At 51.2% G+C, this 13,755-nt stretch overlaps 1 protein-coding gene across 4 annotated transcripts in view; it reads left to right on the top strand.

The window, feature by feature from the left end:
- The window catches only part of MYH14 (myosin heavy chain 14), a 94,628-nt gene that overhangs the window by 35,781 nt on the left and 45,092 nt on the right, over window positions 1-13,755 (top strand). For 2 of the 4 annotated variants that reach the window (XM_017882097.1, XM_017882096.1), the window contains 7 exons: window positions 1,472-1,570; window positions 3,596-3,783; window positions 5,415-5,536; window positions 7,264-7,333; window positions 8,005-8,165; window positions 9,811-9,919; window positions 13,602-13,733. In XM_017882097.1, the coding sequence (XP_017737586.1) occupies window positions 1,472-1,570; window positions 3,596-3,783; window positions 5,415-5,536; window positions 7,264-7,333; window positions 8,005-8,165; window positions 9,811-9,919; window positions 13,602-13,733 (881 nt within the window). The remainder of the gene's footprint in view (window positions 1-1,471; window positions 1,571-3,595; window positions 3,784-5,414; window positions 5,537-7,263; window positions 7,334-8,004; window positions 8,166-9,810; window positions 9,920-13,601; window positions 13,734-13,755) is intronic. The other 2 variants (XM_017882099.1, XM_017882098.1) reach the window with 1 other exon arrangement.

Below are 13,755 nucleotides of genomic sequence, written 5' to 3'. Positions count from 1 at the left end.
AAAAAAAAAAATCCTACTGAAAATAATTTATAACAATCAGAGAACACAGAATGATGATGTTTTGCAGGTCAGTCAACTTTTAGGCTCTGCTTTCTTTGTTTTCTTACAAAGTTCCCTTCAAGCCCCCGGGGAAGAAGAAAGAAAGAACAGACTGAGATACAGTTTTAGAGGGCTTTCCTTCCCCCAAAAAGGCCCCCATGAGTTTGCCCCAAGTGTCTTTTTTGATTGACACTTCTAGGGGTCATAGGCAGAGATGCCAAATGCCCTGTGGTAGGACTCTGACCTTTTCCGAGCCTTTTCTGCTACCTCCTCCGTCCCCATCCCCATCCTTAGAGGAGGTTTGAGAAATGGTTTTAGAAAGCTGGCAGAACTAGCATCCTGTTTTTTCCAGGTTACAACTTTCTGGCATTTGTCAGTTTGCCTTTATTTATTGAAGTGAAAAGGCAGCTGTAGAAATACCAGTCCATGCAATTTGGCAAATTGAGTGGTTCCCAAATGAGCAAGATGAGTGGTTCCCAAAACACACTCACAGAGCAAAAGAGCATGGAGGGTCTTGATATTGTGAGCTGATGCTAGAAAGATAGATTTTATGTTTGTGTCTCATGTAGTATTTACACAGGAGATTGGAAAGTAGGGTTTGATGTTCAGGAACAGAACCAGATTATGCTATGAGAATCATCTCCCAGCTGAAAATCTGCTGCCCTTTTAAAATATTTGTGCCCTCTTCACAAACACCTGATTCTCTACAGTGAGCCCTCATTTGTCACACTCTGTGTGTGCCTGACTCTCAGAGGGTTCCAAGAGAAAAAGTGGAAGCCGCAAAACCTGCTGGCTCAGCCTCCCAAGTAGCTGGGGAGCTGCCATAATGTCACTTCCTTCATAATCCTCCTAAACAAAGGCATTCACAAGGTCTTCCCAGATTCAAGGAGCTGCAAGACACAGGCAAAGGGTGTCAATACAGAGAAAAGTGGGGAGTCGGGGCCATTTTTGCCCAACCTATACTAGAGTAGCTTTGAGCCCAGAATTGTATGCCCATCATCCTGACAGCCCAGGGAAAAAGGTAAATGAGATTAGCTCTCCTCTGAGAGGCAAAAACAACAAGTGGCCTGGGAGCATCAAGTTCATTCTTGAGCTTCCTGGCAGCCAGAGCAAAAAGGGCTACCTATTAAAACAGATACAACCTTTAGAGGGAGAGATTTTTTATTCTTTGCACTGAATTCTTACAGAGGACATTCGTCCTTTTGGCCAACAGTGTGTGGATACAAAGATGAATAGGAATTCAAAAGTTTATGGCCAACATTCTGGATTTCCCTCTTGCTTTGCTCTGCTCTGTGCTGTGCTGTTGACTAATAACCCTTTCCTCTCTTTCTTCCTGCCACCTCCTTTCCTTCCCCTCTTTTCATGCATCTCTCCCCGACATCTCTCTGCCGTATCCCCTCTACCCACCCACACATCTGTCCTCACTCCCCAGAACACGGGGGTTTCCAGCAGTTCTCTTTCCTTGGCTCCTTCCCACCGTCGCCCCCAGGATCTGCAGAGAGGTGCAGCTCTGCTATTTCTCCGCCAGGGGGTGGGTGTCTCTGTGCATCAATGGGTGAGGCTTGCTGGAGGAGGAGGGTGGACCTGTTGGGCTGGGGACCTGGTTTTAAACATCTGTCCCCTCTCCTCTCACTGTGGAGGTCTCTCACTCTTCCTATCTCTCCTTGTTGGCTCCCTCAGAAGTTTCCAGACTCTGTAGCAGCAGAACGCCTTCTTCTAACTAAACTGCATGTAAAAGTACAAATAGGTGTGATAGTGCCAGCTGGCGTTTCTTGAGCACTTACTATGTGCCGTTCACCATGTGAAGCCCCTTTAGAATTATCAACACCTCATTTGTATACTGTGGTAATAGTACTAACACTCAGGTAGGTGTTAGTACTATTACCCCAGTATACAAATGAGGAAACTAAAGCACAGAGAGGTTAAGTAACTTGCTGAGGTCACACAGCCAGTAAGTGGCAGAGCTGGGATTTGAACCCAGGACATCAGATTTCAGAACTTTAGCTCTTATCTGTGCTATGAGGACTTCATAAATGATAATTATCATTTTGAAAATGACAGGGAGTATGGGGTAGGGGAGACAGTTGAACCTGGGGAAGAAAATAACATATTTGAGCCCCTGCCATGACTTGGGCCTGCCCTAAGCACAGATTATCTAGTTGATGGCTGATGGCCCTTGAATGGGATGAGTTTTGAAGGACATCAGATTCTGCCCTAGCTGTGGGTTCCTGAGGAACCTGGCATGATTTAACACATAGAATTTGGGCCAGGTGCATTGAGTCACCCCTATAATCCCAGCGCTTTGGGAGGCTGAGGTGAGAGGATCACTTGAGGCCAAGAGTTTGAGATTAGCCTGAGCAACACAGGAAGACCCCGTCTCTAAAAATAAATTTAAAAATTAGTGGTGTGCGCCTGTAGTCCCAACTACTTGGGAGGCTGAGGTAGGAAGACCACTTGAGCCTGGGAGGTTGAGGCTGCAGTGAGCTGTGATCACTCCACTGTACTCCAGCCTGGGTGACAGCGAGACCATGTCTCGGAAAACAAACAAACAAAACAGAATTCGAGACAGTACCAATGGAAGGAGTGGATATTCTTCGAATTTTTCACTACTCAAAGCAGCGCCACCAAGTGGCAATAGAGAAAATAGAATCTTTTTGTGGAGACGGAGTCTCGCTCTGTCGCCCAGGCTGGAGTGCAGTGGCGTGATCTTGGCTCACGGCAACCTCTGCCTCCCAGGTTCAAGTGATTCTCCTGCCTCAGCCTCCCAAGTAGCTGGGATTATAGGCACGCACCACCACACCTACCTAATTTTTTGTATTTTCAGTAGAGATGGGGTTTCACGATGTTGGCCAGGCTGGCCTCGAACTCCTGACCTCAGGTGATTCACCCGCCTTGGCCTCCCAAAGTGCTGGGATTCCAGGCATGAGCCACCACACCCTGCAAAGAAAATAAAACCTCTATGAAATCAGGCATTCTGGAAAAATGGTTACCATAGAGATCGTTTGCCCTATTTCAAATATTACGTATAATGCAATAATTTATTACATCTTGTAGTATGTTTCAGATTCCTAAAATGCAACTGCAGTGATTATGTTATCACTGTTTTCTCTCTCTGTGCCTCAGTTTCCAAATCTATAAAATGGGAATGATTCTTACAGGCTTATAAAGCCATTGATGTAAAGTGCTTTGAGCAATGCCTGCCAGAGCATCTATGCTAGGTAAGCATTTGCTGTTATTGTCATCATTTATTGTTAAGGAAAACAGAGATCATGTCCTTGAAGAGAAGAAGGGTCAAAGACCAGGGTTTGAAAGGACTCCTACTGTCTGGGTTCTCATCTTGGATCTTCAGTTTCTAAGCTGTGTGACCTTAAGCACATTCTCCCACCCTTCAGAGCCTCTGTCCAATGGAGCTGATAATATCTACCTTACAGGCTGTGTGAGGTCCTTCATATGTAAAGTGTCAGTTCTGATAAATGATAAGACCCTTGACCTTTGGCCCCGGTCCCTAAAACTGACCCCTGACCTCCTTCTGTCTCTCTGTATCTCCATCTGATAGTGGAGGGCATCGTGGGGCTGGAACAGGTGAGCAGCCTGGGCGATGGCCCACCAGGTGGCCGCCCCCGCCGGGGTATGTTCCGGACAGTGGGACAGCTCTACAAGGAGTCCCTGAGCCGCCTCATGGCCACACTCAGCAACACCAACCCCAGTTTTGTCCGCTGCATTGTCCCCAACCACGAGAAGAGGGTGAGTGACTCAGCCTGGGGAGGAAGGGATGGCTGTGGCCGTGGGTTAAGGTTTGGCCTCTGGACTTGGCTGGAGCCACATCTGATTTGAGGACCCTCTCTAATTGACTGTGTGGCTTTGAGCAAATTGCTTCTGTTCCTAGGCTCAGGGTCCGGTTGGGAAAATTCATCCATTCATATAACTTAAATGTATTGAGCACCTACTGTGCTGGGAACAGGTACTGGGGAGGCATTGGAGAGAAAAGCACAGCCAACTCCTGGTCTCAGGGAGCTCACAGTCTGATGGGGAGCACAGACATTCATCTAACCACCCAAAATGAATGCCCAGTTAAATCTGTAGGGGCGGTAAGTGTCACATAGGGCTTGAGCTGGTCAGTGAAGTGAGGGAAGGCTCCCTGGGGGAGGTGATGACTGAGCCCTGAAAGATATGTGGTATTCCAGACAGAGAACAGTTTGTACAAAGGTCCAATGGTAGGATGGAGCACGCGAGGTACAAGGGATAGAGGAAAACCATCAGGGCTGGGGTTGTTGCGTAGGTGTGACAAGACCATGGCCAGCCTCACTGGCCACTGATTTTCATGTTGAGAAAATCAGAGAATGGGCCCTACAGAGAAGGGTCAATGGGAATGGAAAACTACGCTGTTTGCCATGTTGCCCAGGCTGGTATCGAACTCCTGAGCTCAAGCGATCCACCCGCCTTGGCCTCCCAAAGTGCTGGGATTACAGGTGTGAGCCACCACGCCCGGCCTGAGATCCCATCTTTTATCAAATCTAAGACATGTATTCCTCCCCGCTAGCGTCTCTGAAGTCGAGATGTAGCTTACTGTCAATGGCCTGTCAGGGTTTAATTGCCAGGCTTTTTCCTTTCTTGGTGGCATATTTAATGACAGCATGTGCCATTTGAATTTTGTACTGTTTAGATTTTGCCATTTGTGTATTACTGTTGAAAAGAGAAAAGGCGGCCTGGCATGGTGGCTCATGCCTGTAATCCCAGCACTTTGGGAGGCTGAGGTGGGAGGACTGCTTGAGCCCAGGAGTTCAAGACCAGCCTGGGCAATGGCAAAACCCCGTCTGTACTCAAAATACAAATATTAGCTGGGCATAGTGGTGGGCGCCTATAATCCCAGCTACTCAGGAGGCTGAGGCAGGAGAAGCTCTTGAACCTGGGAGGCAGAGGTTGCAGTTAGCTGAGATCATGCCATTGCACTCCAGCCTGGGCAAAAGAGCAAGACTGTCTTAAACAAACAAACAAAACACCATGATTTACCAGCTTTGGACAGACATCAGCTTCCCAGGAGGCCTTTTGGCGACTCTCCTGCGTGCAAATTCAGCCCTGCCCACCTCCCTCCCTGCGGATCTTTTCTCCTTAGCACTTAGTATTTCTTCTTTATTAGTGACTGCTTCACCTAGGGTATTTCCAGTTTCTCTCACTGAACTCTCAGTTCCCCAGGGAAGGTATTTCCCCCTGGCTTGAGCATTGCTGTGTTCCCAGGGCCTAGAACAGTTCCTAGGCACCTAGTAGGTGCTCAGTAAATTACATATGGAAATATAGGAAATTGCCACGCTTGACCGTTTGGCGCCCCCGTGTGGCCGCCACTTACCCTCCCCCCCACGTGTCCGTCCTCTCCCCAGGCCGGGAAACTGGAGCCGCGGCTGGTGCTGGACCAGCTTCGCTGCAACGGCGTCCTGGAGGGCATCCGCATCTGTCGCCAGGGCTTCCCCAACCGCATCCTCTTCCAGGAGTTCCGGCAGCGGTGAGCGAGAGCCTGGGCCCAGGCCCGGCGGAGGGGCTGGGTGGGACCCCGATTTGGAAGCTGACACACCTGCATTCAGGTCTCCACCCACTCTTGCTCCTTCCGAGCCGGGGAAGTTGAGGCAGATTACTCACTTTGCTGAGCCTCAGTTTACTCGTCTGTGGTATGGGAGAACAATAGCCCACTTGATGCACTCCCTAGAGAAAGCACACAGAGTCTATGGGGACCTGGGGTACATTGTTGCTGCTGTTTAGGGCCGTGGTCCCCAAACTATGAACGTTAAATCACTGCATGGTGTTACAAATTTGCATGTCTTTAAAAATGAAATAGAAGGCCAGGTGTGGTGGCTCACGCCTGTAGTCCCAGCACTTTGGGAGGCCAAGGTGGGCGGATCACCTGAGGTCGGAAGTTCAAGACCAGCCTGACCAACATGGAGAAACCCCGTTTCTACGAAAAGTACAAAATTAGCCAGGCGTGGTGGAGCATGCCTGTATTCCTAGCTACTCGGGAGGCTGAGGCAGGAGAATCGCTTGAACCCGGGAGGTGGAGGTTGCAGTGAGCCGAGATCGTGCCACTACACTCCAGCCTGGGCAACAAGAGCGAAACTACGTCTCAAAAAAAAAAAAAAGAAGAAGAAGAAGAAGACAGAACAGAAAATACCAAGGCCTAATGAGCAAGTAATACAGCAAATATAACAAAAATGATGCTTCACACAAGCTGTGTAGAGCAGCACTGTCTGTTAGAAGTAGAATGGAAGCCTTGTACACAACTGAAAATTTTCTTTTTTTTTTTGAGACGGAGTCTCGCTCTATCGCCCAGGCTGGAGTGCAGTGGCCGGATCTCAGCTCACTGCAAGCTCCGCCTCCGGGGTTTACGCCATTCTCCTGCCTCAGCCTCCCGAGTAGCTGGGACTACAGGCGCCCGCCACCTCGCCCGGCTAGTTTTTTGTATTTTTTAGTAGAGACGGGGTTTCACAGTGTTAGCCAGGATGGTCTCGATTTCCTGACCTCGTGATCCACCCGTCTCGGCCTCCCAAAGTGCTGGGATTACAGGCTTGAGCCACCGCGCCCGGCCCACAACTGAAAATTTTCTAATAGAAGCCTTGTACACAACTGAAAATTTTCTAATAGTTACACTTTTAAAAGTGAAAAAAATGAAATTAATTTTAACAAGATATTTTACTAAAGCCAATACATCCAAAATACTGGCCAATACTGGCCAGGCACCGTGGCTCATGCCTGTAACCCCAGCATTTTGGGAGGCCGAGGCAGGTGGATCACTTCAGGTCAGGAGTTCGAGACCAGCCTGGCCGTCATGGTGAAACCCCGTCTCTACTAAAAATACAAAAATTAGCCGGGTGTGGTGGCACATGCCTGAATCCCAGCTACCCAGTAGGCTGAGGCAGGAGAATCGCCTGAACCCAGGAGACAGAGGTTGCAGTGAGGCAAGATCTCGCCACTGCACTCCAGCCTGGACGGCAGAGCGAGACTCCATCTCAAAAAACAAACAAAACAAAAAACTGAAGCAGTCAATCATTTCGATCATTGTCGATGTTGCTGTCCTTGGCGGTGGCGTGAATGCTCAGATGTGAGTTTTGTGACTATCCTTGTTATTGTCACCGTTGTTCCTGTTGTGCGTCACTCTGAGCCCAGTGCCTGGCCCGCAGCAGGCACTAGGTGAGCCTTTGCTGTGACTCTCTCCTCCCCACCCCTCCCTGCTCATTGCAGGTACGAGATCCTGACGCCCAATGCCATCCCCAAGGGCTTCATGGATGGGAAGCAGGCCTGTGAAAAGATGGTGAGTGGGACAGAGCCTGGCGTGTGTGTGTGCGTGCGTGTTTGTGGAGACATACGTGTGTGTGTGCAGGCGCGTGTGTCTGTGCGTGTGTGTGTGTGTGTGTGCATGTGTGTGCAGGGGGCCAGGTGGTGGGGGAGTGGGGCTGGGATCTCCCCTTCGTTGCCCTTCCTCATTACCTCTCCCTATCAATGCCCCACCCCTGCTTCCTCATCATCCCCATCAACCCCTACCTGTCACCCCATCACCCTGTCCCATCACCCCTATCCCCCATCGACCCCTCCCTATAACTCTCCTCCCCTATCACCCTCCTCCATGTCACCCCCTACCCCATCACACCCTCTCCCCAATCACCACCCCTTCCCTATCACTGCCCCTTCTCACCACCCCCCTCCTCTATCATCCCCCTTCCCATCACCCTCCTTCCTATAACTTCCCTCCCCATCACCCTTCTCCACATCACCCCTACCCTATCACCCTCCTCATCACCCCTCCCCATCACTTCTCCCCATCACCTCCCTCCCCTATCCACCCCCCTCCCAATTCACACCCCTTCCTGAATCACTCCCGCCCCTCCTCACTACTCCCTCCCCCAGCGTTACTCCCCCTCCTCACCACCCCACTCCCCCCCATCACCCCCCTCTCCATCATCACCCCTCTCCCACCCCTCACAGATCCAGGCACTGGAATTGGACCCCAACCTCTACCGTGTGGGACAGAGCAAGATCTTCTTCCGGGCCGGGGTCCTGGCCCAGCTGGAAGAGGAGCGAGACCTGAAGGTCACTGACATCATCGTCTCCTTCCAGGCAGCTGCCCGGGGATACCTGGCTCGCAGGTGGGCGGCCACGCTGTCTCCCGGGGTCCTGTTGGCCGAGGCTGGGTCAGGGAGGGGTTGACCAGATGGCTCCAGGTGTCAGGGCCTCCAGGACGGGTGCAGGGCTGAGGAGCAGGTGGATGGAGCTGCTGGGTGCCCAGGCTTCTTGGTTCTGCAGTCCCTGAGGGGCCCTGTGGGCAGGCCCTGTACAGAGTAAGACTGGCAACACAGAGGCCAGACTTAGCCATAGGGTGACCAGCCGTCCTAGTGGGCCTGGGACGGGGTTTTCCAGGGTGCAGGACTTCCAGTGCTAAAACAGAGAAAGCCCGGGGCAATCCGGGTCAAGCTGTCCACTCTCCCTGCCCATTCCCTCGAGGGGCTCCAGTCTGGAGGTGAGACTTGCATGGGCACAGAGTCCCAGTCCTGGGTGAGACCTGCTTTGATGGGGGCCATAGAGGTGCAGCAAGGGGGCCCTGCTGCAGGCCGTGACTCCCCCAGGTCACTCCAGACAACCAGGTGGATGAAGGAAAACGGGAAAGGCGCTCAGAGCAGGAGCAAGCTTGTGCAAAGGTCCAACAATGCAAGACCCTGGCATGCTTCAGGAATACAGGGCGTTTGCCGGAGACTCTCCTTCCTCCTTAGAAGTGGCTCAGAGAGGCCGGGTGCGGCGGCTCACACCTGTAATCCCAGCACTTTGGGAGGCCGAAGCGGGTGGATCACTTGAGGTCAGGAATTCGAGACCAGCCTGGCCAACATGGTGAAACCCATCTCTACTAAAAATACAACAATTAGCCGTAATCCTAGATACTCGGGAGGCTGAGGCAGGAGAATGAGGCAGGAGAACTCAGGAGGCAGAGATTGCAGTGAGCCAAGATCATGCCACTGCACTCCAGCCTGGGTGATAGAGTGAGACTGTATTGGAAAAAAAAAAAAAAAAAAAGGCCTCAAAGAATAGAGTGGCAGGAAAGGATGGCCCAAACACCAGGCTGAGTGGGGCCTCGTCCAGAGGAGCTAGGGAGCTATGGACGGCTGTGAGCAGGGGAGGAGTGGGTCAGCCCTGAGTGTAGAAAGACCCTCTGGAGGTGTGCCGGGATGGGCGGATAGGAGAGGCTGGAGAAGGAGGCTAGGCAGAGGGGCTGGGGCCGTGCGACAGGGCAGAGAGAGTCAGGGGCAGGGGGGCGAACGGCCAGAACACAGATCTAAAAGTAATAAGAATGCCTGCACACAGTAGGCATTTTATGATGGCTAAGTGAAAGGAGCTTGGCTTGGTCAGGCGTGGTGACTCACGCCTATAATCCCAGCACTTTGGGAGGCTGAGGTGAGTAGATCACTTGAGGTCGGGAGTTCGAGAGCAGCCTAGCCAACATGGCGAACCCCATCTCTGCTAAAAATACAAAAATTAGCCCAGTGTTGTGGTGCACACCTGTCATCCCAGCTACTTGGGAGGCTGAGGCAGGAGAATCGCTTGAACCTGGGAGGTGGAGGTTGCAGTGAGCTGAGATCATGCCCTTGCACTCCAGCCTAGGCAACAGAGCAAGACTCTGTCTCAAAAAAAAAAAAAAAAAGAAAGAAAGAAAAAAAGAAAAGAGCTTGCCTCTTTTGCTAAGGGGACGGCATCTGGAGGAGCTGAGCCCCCACTCTGCCCCTCCCCTGTTTCCCCACCCAGGGCCTTCCAGAAGCGCCAGCAGCAGCAGAGTGCCCTGAGGGTGATGCAGCGGAACTGTGCAGCCTACCTCAAGCTGAGACACTGGCAGTGGTGGCGGCTGTTTACCAAGGTGAGGGCAGCCTGGGGAGGTGGTCTGAGCAGGGAGAGGATAGGACCTTGAGGCTTGCTCTGCTTGACAAGTGACTTCCTCCATGTGTGCCTCAGTTTTCTCCATCAGTAAAACGGGGCCAGTCGGCCCAGCCTTTGCTAGCTGGGATTCTTTAGTTAGCAAGCGACAAGAAAAATCTGACTCAAAACAACATGGATCAAAGGTTCAAGACAATGTGGGCTGCACCTGGATCCAGGGGTCCGCAAGGATTTAAGGGTTCAAGGATTTTCTGGAAGGACTCACAGAACTTAGAAAAGCTGTTGTACTCATAGCTACAGTTTATCACAATACAAAGAATAGATTGAAAACAGCAAAGGTGCCGGGTGCGGTGGCTCACACCTGTAATCCCAGCAGTTTGAGAGGCCAAGGCGGGTGGATCACTTGAGGTCAGGAGTTCGAGACCAGCCTGGCCAATATGGTGAAATCCCGTCTCTACTAAAGATACAAAAATTAGCCGGGCATGGTGGCGCGTGCCTGTAGTCCCAGGTACTTGGGAGGCTGAGGTAGGAGAATCAGTCAAACCTAGGAGGCGGAGGTTGCAGTGAACCAAGATTGTGACACTACTTGCAGCCTGGGCAACAGAGCAAGACTCTGTCTCAAAAAAAAAAAAAAAAAAAAAAAAAAGAAAAAAAAGAAAAGAAAAGGAAAGAAAAAAAAAAGAAAAGAGCAAAGGTTAAATAATAAAAACAACAACAACAACAACAACAAAAAAAAACAGTGTATAAGTGGCTCGGAGAGACCAAGCATGAGCCTACAGCTGTTCTCTCCCAGTGGAGTTGTGTGAGCAACACTTAGCTTTTCCCAGCAATGAAGTATGATAACATGCATGGGGTATTGCCAACCAGGGAAGCTCACCTGAGCCTTGATGTTCAGCGTTTTTCCTGGGGCTGCTCACACAGGCATGGACAAGGTCACGTGGTGACCTCAGTTACTCAGTCTCCAGCCCCTCCAGAGTCAAACTGATGCCATGTGGCCCAAGGTCCCCACCACAGATCCCACTGTTAGCATAGACTTTCCAGGGTGGCCCAAGGCTCCAGGTAAACCAAGGCACTCTTATCAGACGGGACATTCCAAGGACTTAGAGGTTACCTCCCAGGAGCCCATCACGGGCCAGAACTTTCTTAGGAATGTGCGGGGTTTGGACAACCCAGGCCTGCTGAGTTAGCCCTTTACTGCACGAGGGTCCAAACAGTGACGTCAGTATCCAGTGTTCTACGTCTCCCACTTGGCTTTCCTCCGTGATGATCACCAACAGAGGCTTTCCACACTAGGGGCCACCAGCAGATGGAGACTTACCCCCAACCACCTTGGCCAGCCTGGTCTGTCTTATCACAGAGCTCCAGCCAGATTCCCAGGTTTCATGCTCATTGGCCCAGCTGGAGTCATGTGACCATCCCAGAGCCAGTAGGGATCAGATGAGCCAGGCTGGCATCACATCCGTACCCAAAGCGGAGGGGGCAAAGCCAGGTCGCCATGCGCTGTGGAGCTCGGGGACTGGGTGTTTCCTCAGGGGGAAACTGGAGAGGAGAGAGGAGAATGGAGGGAGGTTTGGGCCTGATGGCTGCTTTTGCAAAAGCCCTTTCGTTAACGTAGTGTCTGCAGCTGCATCTGAGCTACAACAGCTGAGTGGAGTAGGTAAACAGCCAGAAGCTGAGGGTAGTGGCTCACACCTGTAATCCCAGCACTTCGGGAGGCCAAGGTAGGAGCATCACTTGAGCCCAAGAGTTCGAGACCAGCCTGGGCAACAAAGTGAGATCCTCATCTCTACAAAAAATAAATAAATGAATAACTGGGTGTACTGGTGCACATCTGTAGTCCTAGCTACTTGGGAGGAAGGATTGCTTAAGCCCAGGAGTATGAGGCTACAGTAAGCCATGATCATATCACTGCACTTCAGCTTGGGTGACAAGAGTGAGACCCTGTCTCAGAAAAAGAAATAAAAATTAAAAACTGGGGCCGGGCGCGGTGGCTCACGCCTGTAATCCGAGCACTTTGGGAGGCCGAGATGGGCGGATCACGAGGTCAGATCGAGACCATCCTGGCTAACACGGTGAAACCCCGTCTCTACTAAAAATACAAAAAAAAAAATTAGCCGGGCGTGGTGCCGGGCGCCTGTAGTACCAGCTACTGGGGAGGCTGAGGCAGGAGAATGGCGTGAACCCGGGAGGCGGAGCTTGCAGTGAGCAGAGGTCGCGCCACTGCACTCCAGCCTGGGCGACAGAGCGAGACTCCACCTCAAAACAAAACAAAACAAAACAAAAAACTGGCAGGGCATGGAGGTGTATGCCTGTAATCCCAGCAGTTTGGGAGGCTGAGGTGGGTGGATCACTTGAGGTCAGGGGTTCGAGCCCAGCCTGGCCAATATGCTGAAACTCCGTCACTACTAAAAATACAAAAATTAGCTGGATGTGGTGGTGGGCGCCTATAATCCCAGCTACTCGGGAGGCTGGGGCAGGTGAATCACTGGAACCTGGAAGGTGAAGGTTGCACTGAGCCAACATTGTACCACTGCACTCCAGCCTGGGTGACAGAGCAAGGCTCTATCTCAAAAAAAAATAAATAATAATAAATAAATATTTTATTTATTTAGGGTGGCCTGTAAAGTCTCAAATATTTCCTGGCTGGCCCTTGAAGAAAAAGTTTGCCTACCTTAGCTGTTGGGGGTTGGGGTCAAGTAGGATTTGATTGGCATCAATTCAGAAATGTGAATGATGCCTGTGAAAGAGGCTAGGAGTTGGGGCAGAAAAGAAGAGAATAGAATGGATACAGAATTGGGTGGAGAGGACAAGAATCAAGTAGACTTGTGTAGAATGGAGTAGAATATGATAGAACAGAATTTATCAGAGCGGATCTCACTTAGCAAGGGGAGCGAGCTTCTGTGAAATGCTTGTTTCAGTACTGTGTGTACCTCTGTCACGGCAGCCTGAAGCATGCCATGTAAAGCTCATCTCTCACGAAGGATCTTGGACTAACAGGCTTTTAAGAAACACTGGCCGTTGGCCAGGCACGGTGGCTCATGCCTATATCCCAACACTTTGGGAGGCTGAGGCGGGTGGATTACCTGAGGCCGGGAGTTCGAGACCAGCCTGGCCAACATGTTGAAACCCTCTCTACTGAAAACACAAAAATTAGCCAGACGTGGTGGCACACGCCTGTAATCCCAGCTATTCAGAAGGCTGAGGCAGAAGAATTGCTTGAACCTGGGAGGCAGAGGTTGCAGTGAGCTGAGATCGCACCACTGCACTCCAGCCTGGCAAGATAGTGAGACTCCATCAAAAACAAAAAACAAACAAACAAAAAAAAATTAGGAAGGAAGGAAAGAAGGGAGGAAAGAAAGACTGTTCCACAGAATAGCAGCGGCCACAGTCCACAGTGCCTCTTGGATGTGGAGGGATCCTTTAGCCAGCCAGACAGATTAGATAGATCAATAGTGTATTTAGTGGTGCTTGCCTGTACCTGTCAGTGTTCTAGGCCTGTGACCAAGGACTGTTGCCAAGGCGGAGACACACAGCTAATAGGTGGAGGAGATGGGATTTGAACCCAGAAACTCAGACCCGACCAAGAGTGTGAGGCCTTGGCTCCTGGGTCAGGTGGCCTCGCACCTTGGAAGTCAGCCATTCCATCCCCTTTCACCTCCACCTAGGTGAAGCCACTGCTGCAGGTGACGCGGCAGGATGAGGTGCTGCAGGCACGGGCCCAGGAGTTGCAGAAAGTTCAGGAGCTACAGCAGCAGAGCGCCCGCGAAGTTGGGGAGCTCCAGGGCCGAGTGGCACAGGTGAGGGGCGGGGCAGGGCGTG

Source organism: Rhinopithecus bieti, unplaced genomic scaffold, assembly GCF_001698545.2.
Source record: "Rhinopithecus bieti isolate Rb0 unplaced genomic scaffold, ASM169854v2 scaffold_12070, whole genome shotgun sequence".
NCBI lineage: Eukaryota > Metazoa > Chordata > Mammalia > Primates > Cercopithecidae > Rhinopithecus > Rhinopithecus bieti.
This window is presented reverse-complemented; position numbering and strand designations above follow the sequence as displayed.